Consider the following 16,007-nt stretch of genomic DNA (forward strand, 5'->3'; position numbering starts at 1 on the left):
ATTAATTGTAATTTAATATATTATTGTAATAACTGAAATGTTCAACATACCTTCACCAATGTCATCATAAATCTCTCCATCACTGTAAGTTAGAAAAAAGAGAAAAATAATGTATTTCAAATTGAAACATCGACATTATTATCTGCCTACAGATATGAAATGCTGTAGCACTGTGGTTCAGACACAGTGTCATATAGTTGGTTTGCTGGTTAGGAAAATGCTACCTTTATTGTAGCAAAACAGCACTGAGCAAGAAGGTAAAGACAGAATAGTTTCAGCGAAGGGCAAAGCTGTATTTCTTCTGAAGTGAAAGGCTTGCTCTGCTAAAGGTTTTTTTAAACTAGGTTTTAAAATAGCTATTCCAGCAAGTTAATAGGAACGTTTCCATTAAGAATGAGTTCCTTTAAGTCAAAACTGGGAAAGATAATTGAAACAAACAAACAAACAAACAAAAAAACAGTATAGAGCTGAAATGCTTATTTGTTTCTGTATTTGGATATGTTGTACTGATCTTGGAAAAGCAGATTTTTGGATAATGAATTTACATAACTTCTATATGTGATAATTGTTCCCCAAGAAGGAATTTTCAAAATATGTCACTCAGACACTTGAACAGTCGTCTGGAAGCCAATAAGGCTATTTATATACGTCAGCTAAGCCCATGTGTAAGTGTTTGCAGGCCTGAATTCTAAAATTGACATCTGATTTAATATTTAGAGATCTAACACAAAGCACATTGAAGGAAATGGAGAGGCTCTGTCTGACAAAGATTTTGGATTAGAACCACAAAATTATTCTGAGCAACATGGAGCCAAATCTGCTCAATCCCAATAAGACTGAAATAAAAATAAGCCTTATGAAAAATTGGTCCACTTTAGTTAAACATTTGCAATTGGCATCAGTGCATTTAATCACATTAATGTTGGTTTTAATAATAGATTATTGTCCTGATAATACTTAATTTATGCAGTTTTTCGTGGTTTAAACCAGAATCTATGGTTCAGCAATGAAGAATGAGTTCCTGGATAATTTCCAGCTTAGATGTATGTGACTAATTCTTGAGAAATCAAAACTCCATAAAAGTATCTCAATTTATAGCACTGGGATGACATATTGAAATAATCAAATTTCACATTTATTTAACAAACAGTTCAGAACAAAGCATAGCATTAAAATAATTGTTTCAAAAAGACAATTCTGTACTTACTTCTCAACCAAATTGCTTCTCAGAACATAGCCATCTATAAAATTGAAATACACGTGTATTTTAGTTAAATTTAAACAGTCGTGATATTTGATCTCTTTTTGTCACTTGTGAAATGCCATTTTCTCTTAATTATTTCACATAGGAAGACATCTAGTGTATAACAATGTGCACTGGATGTGTGCTTATCTTAGTTTTAATTGTTTAATAACTCTTATCTACTTGTTTAGTGTAACTTGGTTCTCCTATAGGGATGAAAATGTCTTTTAAGATACACAAACCAGATAATAATTATTAACTGTGACTGTTAAAAATGTTTTAACTGTATCAAATTGATAAAAAGTCTTTATGTAAAAATCTGAAAATACCTTAGAAAAGCTGTTAGACGGTGATTTAATCTATTATTGTGTTACACTGCTACTGAAATCTGATAAAACTGCACAAATTCTTCTTTCACATATTTAACCTCTTGGAAAAATACGATTCACCATCTTTGGTAAAAGACATCAACTGAAATACTTGTCAATTGCTATAACAAATATAAGCAAAGAGAAAGCTGTAACAGTAATTACATATCTGGAGGTAAATATTAGCATGCTTGTAAAAGAATAGAATAGTTTTTAAGAAAAAAAGGTCATGTTCTGATTCACTGGAAATTACCATGAAGGTAATTGCCCCTTTTATTCCTTAGGAGGCTTAAATAGTAACACTAAAATTGTGCTTTTTTAGTAATCCATACAGTGGTTTTAGAATAAATGTACTAGCTTTAGTTGTAAGTTCCTTTGCATTCTTGGAGATGCTTCTGCTCCATGCACTGAGAAGAATCATTGCATGGTATGAAACTATCAGTTTTCTGCTAGTATATCTGGTGGTGATCCTGCAAGTCAGTCTGTATGAATCTCCAGATCTCACTGTTTTACTTAAAGAGATGATTTCCCCCTCCATGTCAAATTTTCTGATACATAAAAGTATCTTTCTTTTTTAATCCAAGAACGTACAGGAATGTCCAGATAAAAAATCATTACCTACATTTTTCTAAGCGAAATTTCCCTCTACAAAATCCCTGTTGCAAGACCTGCTACTTTACTGGTGAGATTATTATCCCAAATAGTACTGCAAATAATTATAACTAATTCTTACACACAACTTTTCTCCACAGAGAAACACTTATATAACTCATCTTAACTTTGTGTATTTCAACATGAAAATAGTTAGATATTGCAATAAATCTCAAATATGTAATATTCTTTCCCCCCAGGATATGCTATTTAATTGCCAATCTTATACAAAGTAGTACAAATAAGCAGTTTCTTCTGTGAGAGCCTTAATACTGTACAATCACTGAACTGTTCAGGAAAACTTCTATCTTGTGCTAGAGCTGAAGTTTGCCTGAAAAGCATTATTTTCACATAGTAACATTTCATTTGACATTAATCTGCTTTAGCTTCCATTTACTACTTAGCGGTTGTGGGAATACATATAGAGTGAAAAATAACCTTAATAGCCCTCTATATAAGCCTCTGTGTTAGCTAAAGCCTCTATGAGTTCAAAAACACTTTAAAATTAATCATTGATCCACAATGCATACTCTCTATGTTTAAGGAAGTTACGAGTTCCCTTATTTTGAACGGTATCTGAAAATTATAATCATTACAGATATCCTTTGAGAAAATGATACCAATTCTTTGTGCTAAGAAAACCAAAAAAGCAGTTATATGAATTTCAGATTAGACTGCAGCTATGTAAGAGGAAATAGTTGCTTAACCTTCCTGTTTTTATATCTTCACTGTCGTGAAGATGTGATATTTGCATATGTTCTGCTAAAACTTTTGCCTATTGAAAATGTTAAACTGCATGTAGTCTGCCGTATTTCAAAGAACCCAGGGCTGTGTAGTTTCAGTCACCTGTGAATTTTTCAGCTGTACAGGCATGAAGCTGTGGAGAGGCTCTGTATGTTAAAGACCAAATTGAAGAAGTAACAAAACCATCTACAAATGTTAATTTTCAGTCAGTCTGGGCTTCAAAAGGTGAAACTATACTCTTAAGATATAAGGATACTCCAACCAGAGCGAGTAACCACAACTCCATAAAGTAGGACTCAAATTTTACTAATTAATGTGCAGATTGACAGAGATCTTTACAGAAGCTTTCAGAGGGGATATTTTTATTTGTTTTGCTCTTTTATGCATAGCAAAGCAGTATGTCCTGTCACTATCTGAAAAGCTGAGAAGATTACATGAGGAAAACAGACAACGTGAACTAATTTCCACTTTGCTATTATCTCGCTTCAAAAATGTGGCACTGACAGCCCCACTTTGGGAAGTAGCTGCACTAAAGCAATCCATATTTTGAAAAACATATGTGTTGTTATGCAAGAAATTCTTCCTGTCGGCCTGCCAGGAAGAAGGCTATACTCCAGACTGTAACAGAGGAGTACAGAGGGGAAAGAAAGTGACCGAATCCTCTTTGGAAGCATAAAGCATTGGACTGTCATCCACATAGGTTAACAGTAAAAGGTAAAGGTGAGGGAAAGGATGCTGCCACTTTGAACATAGTCTATTCTGTGAAATTATTATGAGGAGAATTGAAAAGCATTGTAATATAAGCGCATGAAGAAATTGAAACCAAGAGTAGATGGTCCAGATTTCTCCAAAAAAATGCAAAAACTTCTGCCAATGCATACTCTCTCCAAGGGTTTCAAAGAAACACTGAAAGGCCTTGTGCAGCTCCCAAAACAGGCTGGGATGCCAACAAGGACATATGCCTTGGATCAGCTGGGGCCCGGCAGGGGAAGACTCCTCAGCAGTTTTCCCTCCCTGCCTGCTGAAGAGATTAAATTCCAGCTGTGAGAATCCAGAGCAAGAATACCATCATCAATTTTCCTTGGCTGAAATCAATGGGCAACAGTTCCAAGGGGTGCAGCAAGGATTTTACTATTTTACCTGGTTTAGTGGGGTATTGGTGCTATAATCTTTTTAGAAAAGGGAGGGAAATGGAAGTAGTATAAACATCTGCTTACCTTAGCTGATGCAAAGTGTTCTCTCTCACAATTTTATGTCCTCACTATTAAAGTTCTATGTTTTCTAAAGTCTGATACACTTAACGCTCTTGAGGACCTACTATAAGTAGTAAAAATAATGAGATAACCACAGTATACTTCTTGTCAACCACCAGACAAAGACAAACATGCTCTGCTCTAGTATGACAGGAAATAGGTATCTTTTTAATGCCCTGACTCAATCTATATATTCTCAGACCATTTAATTTATAGCACATGCATTCTGTACTACAGCTAGTTATTGAAACTTACATTTTCCTTCTTCATTCCTGCACAGCACCTTGGTATCATCTGTACTTTGTATAACTTCAAGAGTTTCTCCTGGTTTAATCTGCAAGTCTTTAGATCCCCACTTTCTCTGGGACAAATCCTGGACAGTGGTGGTAGAGTAAAGAACTTTGATTTCACCTTCAAACTGTAAAAAATAAAATAAAATACGCCAGTTAAAAAACATTAATGTAGAACTTATGATCATGCATTTTTATAGCAATGTATTTTCATTTATTACTAGATTTTTGAAAGTTAGGCAAATAAATGTCTATGCACTTGCAAATGTTTAGATCACTGTTTTTACAAGTAGTAGTACTTCACCTGTTAAGGGCAAACTAACTGATGGTTTACAAAGTAGAAGATACACATTAGAGAATACCATATTAATATTTTAGTTTTTATATTTTACGTGAAGAAAACTTACCTTAAACTTTTTTCTGAACTCTTTCTCTTCTCTTTCCATCATTTTAAGCTTTTGTGGATACTTTTCATCTGATTTGCCTTTTCCAAGACTCACAGATTTTGGTAAACTAAAACAAGAGGTTATAAATGAAATAAAGTTAGTAACACTTCTGAGGTACTGACAACCTTTGTGGCAATTTGAGAGAAACTGCATTTCCCTCCGTGTGTCTTTAGTATGTTTCCCTTACTCTGGAAATATAACGTGGATAGTACAATGCAGTTTTAAGTACAGAAGAAATAAAAAGTTGAGATTCTCTTTCCAGCTTTTCTTTTCTTTTTTTTTTTTTTCTTCCATGAGTTCTGATGTTAATATATCTATTACAGCTGTGAACGTGGAGAATATTTCAAAGCTTCTAGCTGTCACATCTGTGAGAACTTTTCATCTACCAAAACAGTTTACATAAGCAATACTCACCACTCCAGAATGTTTAAGCAAGGGACAATTTTTGTGAAGTCTAGTTCTCTTAGGGCAATAGAATAAATAACACATGCCCCACTCTGGAGGTTGCTGGAACACCTTAGTCCTTCATAAATGAATTAATCCCTTGCATCTATCATGAGAATTTGCTGCTCAGGGGAATCTGCATTACATTTCAAGTTCCTGATATGTTGATTTGTGCCACTGATCATGGAAAGGTTTCACTTCCTAAATGCCTTTCCTGGTGCTATACCTTGGAATTTAAATTCAGAGCTCTGAATTACAGTCTGTTTCACTGATAGCAAATGTATATGTTTAAAGTAATTAAGATCAAAGGTGGACCATGTCCTGTTTTTACACTCCAGACTAGATTACTGTAATGCAATCTGTGTGTAATTCCACCTGAGAGAAATCAGAGATAGCAGAATGTGACAAGTTGCAGTCAGCTCTACAAATGCTTATAACACATCTGTGCTCCAGAGATGTCTGTGAATTGCCAGTACAGCGATAAAAGTTTTCCAAGTTAAACTTCACACTTCCAGATGTGTTTCATACTGATAACATTGAACACTCTCTCCTTTTCTCATAAAATACTGTAGCAGCTGAGATCAAGTATAGTACTTATCTTAACAGTCTCCAGATTTTAATAGGAAGAGGTCTGCATGCAGGGAATCTACAATTAAGATCTTTAGGTCACACATTCATTTCTACCTCCTGTTCGTCAGGGGCTACATTTGTTGAATTCCAAAGTATTATTATTTGTTCTGCACTCTAATGCAATCATTGCTTCAATCTGTAACAGAGGCCATTGCCAACAGCAGGGTTATGACAACTATGAGATCTGATACCACGACATAAAGCATACAGTCCACCTATACCTAATACTTTGAAAATGTGTACTAAAGATTTTTAATCTTTAAAGTGTACTAAAGATTTTTAATCAGAATGGTAATTTTCACTTGCTTGAATTCAGGCGGTGGAGGAGGGAAGTCTGAGGAATCTACATCATCATAAACATCACTGTCTCCACAATCTGAAACAACAATATTTCAACAGATTCAAAATTATTATGTTACAGTTCATAACAGTATAGGTAAGTAGACAAGAAACTGCAGCAAGTCTTGCAGTCACTCCTTTTCTGTAGTAACTGTGGGCCCTCTGTTTTGCACAATCTGCTGAGCAAAACATACATAAGCAGCCCTTTTCAGAATAAGACTCTTTATTAATAATAATAGGTATTCACTGATATTTTAATCCTCTTAAGCTGGAACAAGTTTTAGCACATGTTGGCTAATGCACTAGCCTTCAATCTTCATTTTAATTAGTCTATTTCCCACTGTGTTTCATCAAAATATATTTTTAGGATTTTATTTTAATATACACTCAAGTGCTTCTATTGTAGCATTGCCTAGAAGTGGACACGATTCACACACACACTAGTTTTTAGGCCACTCAAAGTAGTGGAAAAGATTTTTACCACAAGAATGTGCTTTGAGTCACATCCAGAGTATTTGTGGAAAGGAGGCAATTATTCAACTTATCAAATCCATGGCTTAAAGAAGTCACAGTGGGAGATAAAAGGTTTAGAATTCACTTCAGGCAGCAGCCTCCAAACTTGTGAGAGTTTGCTCTTTATTTCATGACTGAGCTGATATTTATATGTTTTCCTACAACAACACTGCAAGTGATAAAAATAACAGCAAGCATCTCTCTATGCTTTTGAAGTCTCTCATTAAGAGTGTCTTTCCAAGTGTATCTATTCACACTTAATGTTAAATGAAAAGAATAATTGGAAGTCTCCAAGAGAAGCACCCTGACTTCTTTAAAAATACATTAAATTCTTTTCTAGGAAGCTTGCACTGTATCGGTGCTTCCTCATCTGTAGCCAAGTCAGACACAACATTTGAAATTCATTTGCTAGAACTGGATAAGTAATGGGAAATCCTGTTTCCTTCCTTGGATATGTTTTTGTGACTAGCACGATACAGAGTAATATATGCAGGAAAAAAAAAGGATCAGTTATCAATATGGGGCCAAAACAATAGACTATTAATTACCTTTTCCAAACTGCTTTGTTGAAGGAGACCTGCTGGAAAAAAAAAAGAAAAAGAAAAAGAAAAATTAGAAAAAAAGATGGCCATTAAATATTTATATCACATTAGTAGCCTTTCACATCATTTACAACACTTACAACAGAAGGGCTCCAAGTAATGTTCAAGCATTTTTAAGACCTGCTGACACTATCAACTGTCAAGGACCAAATGTTTTTTTACTACTGAAAACTAGTTTAGAAGTGAATGAGAAAACATGGTAGTTAAAACTTTAGTTGCTGACCAAACCACTAAGCAAGCTGGGAAGAAGATAATCTTCATATTTTTCTCCATGATATAATATTCCTAAAATCTGGATTGGCAGAACTAGATTTACCAGTTTATGTCAGCTATTTTGTACTGGTGAACAACATATATTCAAATGGAGAACAGAAGAATCTGGCATCACCAGAATGGAAGAGATGATGCATTATTTGAGGGTTTTTTTTTTTTTTTTTTAAGGTATATAGTTTTTGTTACATTTTAGTTATGAGGCTCATGCAACAAATACAGCGTGTAAGCATACTGATTACATTGGGAAGATAAGAAAGGAGATCAGTGCTTTTTGCAAAAAATTTTGTCCTGATTTGCAATTTGGTGCATGATTCATTAGGCTGTTGTGAGAACATGTTAGTAGCATGTGATCAATGCTTTATTAGGATTAGTTAATGTGAGCTGTGATTTCCTAGCAGACTCTTACAACAAATCTCCATTATCTTCTGCCCCATTGACTTTGGTTGTTTTTTCTCGTACACTTTTCTTTTTGTCATCTTTGACCTTTAGCTTCTTCAAGATTCCCCAGGACCAGATATCATTCTTATCTTCATCCTGTGATACAGACCTTTGGAGTATGCATGCAATTATCACAATGTAAAACGTAACATTCCTTTCAAAAGCTCCAGTTTAAGTTTTTCATTGATGTACATAGTTCTCATTAATGTCAGCACTGTATATTCCAAAAAGTGAGGACACTTAACTATCTAAGATACTGAAGTATGTATTTTAGGTCTTCCATAGAGATACATTTACAGTTATAGATATTCACTGACCCGATTTCTGGCTTTGTGCTGTTATGTAGCAAGCTAGCTTTTTTATGTTGTTTTCGTTTCAGAGTTATTTGGTCTACATGGTGATTTTCAAGATGGAAGCTTCTTTTGCTGACATTCTACATGTGTTACAAAATGAAATTTCTCCTAAAGACCAAATAACCTTTTATTTTTTTTAGATTCATGTATCACCTGGTGTATACTGAAAAGCCCAACTGTTGCTAATTAGCATGGCAAATTTTAAGAAAATAAAAACCAACATTTAAACACAAACATTTAAATGATATGAAAACATACCTAGGAACAGAGTCTGTGTCATCAACTCCATCATAAATTTCTTGATCAGAAGGAGGAGGTGGGAACATGTCTTTAAGAGATCAGAGAGTAAGTTAATGTATTTATATCTAATGCTTCTGAACATGGTACTAATTACTGGCCTCAGTGCGTCATGTGTCTGTGCAAAGTGTGCAATATCCTTATAAACTGAGTTTTTCTGTAAACCTGCAGAGCCTAATAATTAAAATAGCAGTTGAGACGTATCCCAGTTGGGCACACCATCCACAGCACTTAAACATGATATTGCCACTAAAACGAGCATGAATAGAGAAAACAAATGAATTTACACCGTATTTGATAAAATTCTCAGCAGTTGGTTTTGTCCCATTTGCTATGATGACTTTGTGTGTGTGTGTGTTTCTGTTTGTGGTGATTGAAAATGTTAGACCAGCACTTCAAGCACACGACATCTTGTGTTCATCCATGGCAGTTACAGGCGAGGGCAATGCAAGCTCCCCATTTTGGCCACAGCTCTGACCTCTGAGCCCCACCTCCCTCAGTGCAGTGCTAGCTCAGTTTCCATACCCAGTTCCAGCCGCTGTTCAGAGCTCCTAGTGAAATCTGTACTTATCTGGCAGCAGCTTCATCCAGGAGTGCCAGGGGATGCTTCTCCCATGACTAGTATCTAAACTCTAAGCTGAGAAGATGAGCTGTGCTCTTGTGATCAACAGAGAATGCCACATAAATATATGTGTTACCAAAGAGGAAACTGATTTGAATGTGTGTTTTTGACAGTGTGGAACTACTGCAGATATAACAGTTAGGACTCCAGAGTATTGCTGGAACTGAAATACCCCTTAACTTTGCCATCAAAATTCAACTTTAATTGGTAATATCACTGGCTGCTTCAGAAATGGATTTATCAGGGACAAAATCTGTTTTCTAGTTATATCTTTCCTGTTTTACAACCTTTTCATAAAGATACCTTAATTGTCTGTAATCTAGCACGCTTCCAATTCACAGTATGTGAAGATAAATTCATTTTTATCCAAGTTCACATGGATGTGTAAGAAAGTGAATTTGGCCACCACAGTTCCTTGTTTGTTGTTTGTAGCTAATGCATAGCATGATTATGGGTAATCACTACATTATACTGCATTATTTGGAAGCTGCAGAGGATTGGATCTGAAGGTAAGCAGTTTACAGAAACAAATTCCCCCAAAAGCACACACAAAAACTTACTGCCAGCTCCATTTCGACCACCACTCTGACTGGAAAAACAAAAACAACAGATGTTTTAGAGAAAATACTAATTGTTTCATCACACAAGCAAACAAACAATACAACACAACATGAATACCACTTGCTTTAATTGTTCTTATTTCTAAACCTTTTGGCTTTGGTATTCATTGACCACTTCTGCTTTTCTGTCTGCCTTCATGCACTGACTTCTTACAGTCAAAAAGTAGGTGCACTCTGTAATGCTAAAGAAAGCATGTCATCTAATTCACGAGTGAATTAGCTCTTAGACAAGGAGAGATTAACTTTTAGCAGAGTTAGGTAAAGGAATTTAGGAAAGTTTGCTCTGTTTTTATCCTTGGAAATAGTTCATTACAAAATAGATGGAAAAGTGTTTTAGAATATCATTCACAGTGATTCACAGTGGAATAAGTCAGTTATCAACGGCCTCTTCAGTTAATATAAAAGGGAAAGGGACACAGCATTTGTAACTGAAACTGAGGGAAATCTGCAGAAATCTAAGCAGATATTTGAAGGTATATATAAGTGCACATTTTCATATCTGCAGCATTCTTAAATCTAATTGTTATTAATTGATAATATTGGAAATTTATGGCATTTTCACTTAATTTCAAGGAGATGCAAACCATTGTCTAGAGCCATTAACTAATTATGTATTCAGAAAGTATTTTTTATTGCTGTTGACGTCATTAAACTGAAGAACAAAATATAGTTTATGACCACAGGGTAATTCAAAGTGGAAGAAATCTTGGGATGTCATGTAGTTCAACTGGATGGAAATTATATTATAACCTGACTGAACACATGAGAGTGCATCCACACCCTTTAGATTCACCCCTTATGAGGCAATTTTCATGGGATTAAATGGTAAGCCAACAAACTTATTGCTCAACTATCTTTTAATAGGTGATGCTTTAAACCTCTGACTGCATGTTTCTAGAATTTCAAGGATTCCATATTAGCATGATGTTCTAACAGTAACTGAACAGAACCTGATAGGCTCATAGTAACTCAGATTAATTCCAGGTCAAAGTCTTACTTAAACTTATACATCAAAGTGAGATTTAAACTCTTGTGCCAGGAACTACTGAAATACAGTAGCTCTAGTCATTTATTAACATTGGAATATTAATAATACTCCTGATAATGAGATAATGCTATTTGGTAAAGAGGCTTTTTTTAGCATGGCATTTTTACAGTGGTTTAAAAACATATTGATGCACTTCAAACCTTCCAACAATTCATGCTCATGAACTGAACAGAATGCTATTAATCACTAGAGAAGATAAAAATGTCAAAATACAATTTAAAGGGTTTAATGAGTATGAGCCATTCCTTCAGTCATCCAGGCTCATTTAACTACCATTTCAATATGCAACAATGTAAGTATTCTTGTTTGCTTCTGAATTTGAGGAATTTGAGGAATTTTCCTACATCACTTGCACTGAGGTGGTTAATTGTAATGCTTGACATAGCGAAATGGATTGCCCAGAGAAACTTCTGTGATGGAAGTACCTAACACTTAGAGTATCTAAGCCCCAGAATAACTCAAATAACTCTTCTGACTACCATTACTATGATATGAGACCAATGCGCATTGATGGAAACTGATACTGAGCAACCTGCAAAAATATCAGATGCAAAACCATATTAGTTACCTAAAGAATGCCAGCTCAAAGGCAGATCTTCAAAGTGCTGCTTTTGGAGCTCATGAGGCAGTTCTAGCAGCTGAGGATCATCTGTGACCCAGCCAGACAGCTGCAGTCATTTTATTCCAGCCAAGTCTCTAGGCTAAGGTGCTGGGAAGCACTAAAACCAGATGTAATAACTGAGTGTTGCACAGTGGTAGTCCTACACACTGAAATCCTCTATTCTTATACACAGACCTCTTATTTGAATTCCAGTGTATGTGATTCTGCACATCAAGACAGGGGATAGAGAATGAGCACTGGTTTGCTACTTCACATGACAGAAACAGACTCTCATATTAAGGCCGAGTAACAAAGTTACTACATTCATTTTGGGTTATGTGATAGCTCCAGCTCCTATCACAGGATTGTAAATATACTACCTTGCCAGTAAATTTGGTATCTGTTGGAGATGACCATTTCCTAGCTGCAGGTCTCCTTGACATTAAAAGCATGGCACACTGAAGTAGACAGGCTGTGATGTAGAACTACATTACAAATGCACGGGGGACTGTTTAATTGTAGAACTTGATCTAGGGGAGGGTGCCCTTGCTCTGCAGAGAAGTTGGAACTAGATTATCATTCAAGGTTCTGTTTTGCAATTCCATTTTTTTAACGAGAAGTTAAAAAAAAAAACGTAGCTCATGCCCATATTAGGGAATTTAAGAGGCTTCTTTCTTCTTTTCTTAAAAAAATAAAAAAATTTAAAAAAATAGAGGAAGAAAAGGAAGAGAGGTAGTAAGGCTTATCATTTGAGAGCAATGAGGGTGACAAAAAGTTGTCCAGCACAGTGAGTGCTTCTGGGGTCTTTTATTCTTACATGTTAGAAAAGGTAGTATATGATTTTAAGAAACAGAGCAAGGAAGGAGAGGGAGGGGAGAAAACTGCAAATCCTGCAATTTTACGTTTTGTTTCTTTACAGCTGTGATGATAGAGTATGGACAGCATGGATTCCTCCTGAGGATGAGTGCTTATAGATACTGAACCACTCAGTCCATTCTTATTCTGTCAACTACTTCAGAATGAATAGTTCAGTGACACGTTTTTGATACAACTGATTGTTTTTGTTTTATGAAAACAGTCTATTTGGTAGTTGTAAAACTTCTCCTGTTCAGGCTGGCTGAGATGATTACTTTTAATGTGTTCCTTATACATACCTGCTAATACTGTCCTGCTCTCCAACATCATCGTATACTTCTTGGTCAATCTCTGGTTGTTTCACAACAGCTTGCTGCTTTGTTTTTAAAGAATCATAATCAATTTCCACTACAGTTGTTTTAATGTATCCATCTAAATAAATGAAACCGTGTTAATGACAGAGTTTTAAAGCCTGCACTAAAAGGAGCATTTTAACAGAAGATACAGAATCGCTGATAAAGCTATATTGGATCATCTTTGAAAACATGCAGAGAAATATGTCATTCTATCTGCTTACATATGTACAATTCTCAGAACTGTCTCAGCCCTCCTCAGGTTGTGTCAAGTTAACTTCATCTTTGCTTCTCAGCTACAGCCGAAGAATTTCTTGAGCAGGCTCCAGGAAGCAGAGCTGGTACAAGCTCCCTGTCAGTTGACCCTGGGACCACAGCGATCTTTTGGCATGTTTTAGGACAGACCATGACAAAGACTCTGACAGGATGGAAAGAAGGAGAAACACCTTTTTTTTGCATGGATTGTGCTTTGGGTTGGTGGATGCACTGGAGTTGTACTGCCATCCTCCTCTCTGTGGAATTTCACTAAAGAGAACTAATTATATTCCTGAGTGTACTGTCCCAACTCTCTTATCCTATCCTCATATAGGAAATATTTCCCAGGGTATGCCTAGAATAGTTCCTAACTTATTGTTGTGTCCATTGATGCTCCATTATGTTGTACAATAACTTGCTGCTATGAACTGAACCCTGCATGCCAGGTAAGGACAGCAGGGCTCATGGTAGTAATTACTGCTTTGTTGATCAGTGACTCAGCCTTGTGAAGGTGACCCTTTTGGTGAAATGCTGCATGCACACGCATGTTCTCTGTCTTATAGCAAAAACATTCAGGAGCACAGTGAATAAACAGAACTTACAACATCCTTTTATCCTGCCCAGCCACTTTCCTTCTGGGTTGTCTGTTAGACGAATGATTTCAATTTGATCCCCCTGCTTGACAGTCAGTTCATTCTTCCCTCCCTTGCTGTCAACACAAGCTCGTGCCTGGTGAAGGACTTGGATGGGTCCTGTTAACTGCAGAGAAAAAAACAACAAAAGAAGTCACAGAAGTAGAAAAATACAGTTCTTCCCCAAACATTCACACAAAAGATAAAATAACTATCACAATGATTACTTGTTTCATTGACATTTAAAATACAATGGACAAATACAAACACATTACCCCTACTTCCAACTTATGAACCCAGTGAAAACTGGGTGTTAAAAGAGAAGGCAACTACATAGTAATAAAGCAGCTGAATGAGTGACAGAAGTGCAACAGTGAAAGACTAAAACCAACCTGTGGAGCTGTTTCTCACAGAACAGATTTGTATTTGATTCTACCAGGCAGCTCCGCATAGTTCCAGCAGAACTACTGATATGAAGAAATCTCCAGTAAGATTGAGAAGGTCTTCCATGTAAGTTATGTGCAGAAAATTATGCTTTATAAGTGATCCTCTAAGCACCTCAAAGAGGTGATCACTCAGTTTGGTAGAACTCAGGAGTCTATGTATGTTGAGGGGAAACTTGTTTGGATTTTAATTTCTGTGGCTTTACCATATCAATAGTCTTGCAGAAAGATTTGGCTGTTAATGGTTATAGACAATCTATCTTAGGAATAAATTTTCTTATATGAAGTAGATTTGTGGCTCCCGCCCTGACAAACATCAGCTAAACCACTATTAACTATTAATTATTTCCTTTAATATTTTCCTTTAATATTTGCTTTTCAGCTCATGTCTGTCTTTCATCACCGGTCCAAGGCCGTGATGTGGGAGAATCACTGTTGCTTTATTGTGTACAGCGCATATCAGAAAGGGAGAGAAATAAATCCACCTAATATGTACAATGAAACCAAAAGGAACAGAGTGAAGACATCACAGATAAGCATCAATTAGAAGAAAATGATTGCCAATTTTGTAAACTGTGGGAGCGTGCTGACCACCAGCTACATAAAAATGACAGAAAGCAGAAAGAACTACCTCATAACTCAGATCCTAGGCTCTGACAGTAACTATAGCACCCACACAGACGTATCATACTCCCTTCCAACCCATTTAGGCTGGAAGTCCCTTTGAGCTGAATACCAAGGCAAGGGCAATGTGATGCCTTTTTTTCTTTTATAAATAGAACAGAACGGAATTTAATAAAAACAGCATAAACACGGAAAAAACATCTTTATCTTCAGTACAGAGTCTGAAATCAAGCATGTGCCAAACATAAAAGGGTAGATGAAATCACACTCAGGATTTATTGTGCTTGACCTACCTAGCACAACAAATAAAGTTCTCAGCTGTCTGCAAAACTATTTTGAACTCAGCAATGCTAATTAATGAATCCTAGATGTCTTTGCCCAGTTTACAAAACAAAGTGCTTACTTTGAACTTCTTCCTTATTTCCTGCTCTTTCTTTTCTTTTTCCTTTTGTTCTTTCTTCTCTTGGTCCATTCTTTTCTTTTCTTCCTTTTCTGACTTCTTCTCTTTTTCCCTTGATGTTCTAGAATTAACAAGGATGCAAATCTCAATAGAGGTTTCTTACCCAACATCAAATAACAGCTACACATGACAGAAGACCACTTCTCCCAGTGAAACCAAAGATGCAAATTCTAAACACAAATGCGGTTGCAAAAGATTGAAGAAGCAGCCCTCTCTCTTATACCACATTCATAATTTAAAGCAGCTGTTTTCAAGAGGACAATATAGCAGAAAGGAAGGCTGGCTCTGCATGTGCATGTCCAAACATCTCTGAGCTAATTTTGGTAAGGAGGCTTGGAAACTGGTAGCAATATAGATGCCAAAAACATATCCAGGCTATCAGTGGTTCACAAAGCCCAAACTGAAGCCTGAACTATCAGTGTAATGCTATTTTAAACTTAAATGAAAGATATTCCAGTGGTCTATATAAAATGCATTGCATTGTAAGTGTGCCTAATACACCCGGGTACCTTGCCTGGGTTGCCTTGCATGCTAGATGGTACTAAGATGTGGGGATGTAAGTAGGACTATAGTTACAGCTTTGCAGGTTCTGCCAGAAGATTGGCTGGAA

General features: G+C 36.0%; 1 protein-coding gene across 13 annotated transcripts in view; it reads right to left on the reverse strand.

The window, feature by feature from the left end:
* FYB1 (FYN binding protein 1) overlaps positions 1-16,007 on the reverse strand; it is a 62,884-nt gene that overhangs the window by 2,759 nt on the left and 44,118 nt on the right. For 9 of the 13 annotated variants that reach the window (NM_001031451.2, XM_015277333.4, XM_046905438.1 and 6 more), the window contains 12 exons: positions 15,341-15,458; positions 13,841-13,997; positions 12,930-13,062; positions 10,067-10,095; positions 8,846-8,915; positions 8,203-8,343; positions 7,470-7,501; positions 6,376-6,445; positions 4,957-5,062; positions 4,515-4,677; positions 1,208-1,241; positions 51-82 (listed from right to left, as the gene is read on the reverse strand). In NM_001031451.2, coding sequence (NP_001026622.2) covers positions 51-82; positions 1,208-1,241; positions 4,515-4,677; positions 4,957-5,062; positions 6,376-6,445; positions 7,470-7,501; positions 8,203-8,343; positions 8,846-8,915; positions 10,067-10,095; positions 12,930-13,062; positions 13,841-13,997; positions 15,341-15,458 — 1,085 coding nt within the window. The remainder of the gene's footprint in view (positions 1-50; positions 83-1,207; positions 1,242-4,514; positions 4,678-4,956; positions 5,063-6,375; positions 6,446-7,469; positions 7,502-8,202; positions 8,344-8,845; positions 8,916-10,066; positions 10,096-12,929; positions 13,063-13,840; positions 13,998-15,340; positions 15,459-16,007) is intronic. The other 4 variants (NM_001397226.1, XM_015277343.4, XM_015277335.4 and 1 more) reach the window with 3 other exon arrangements.

This window comes from Gallus gallus, chromosome Z (assembly GCF_016699485.2).
Source record: "Gallus gallus isolate bGalGal1 chromosome Z, bGalGal1.mat.broiler.GRCg7b, whole genome shotgun sequence".
NCBI classification, from domain to species: domain Eukaryota; kingdom Metazoa; phylum Chordata; class Aves; order Galliformes; family Phasianidae; genus Gallus; species Gallus gallus.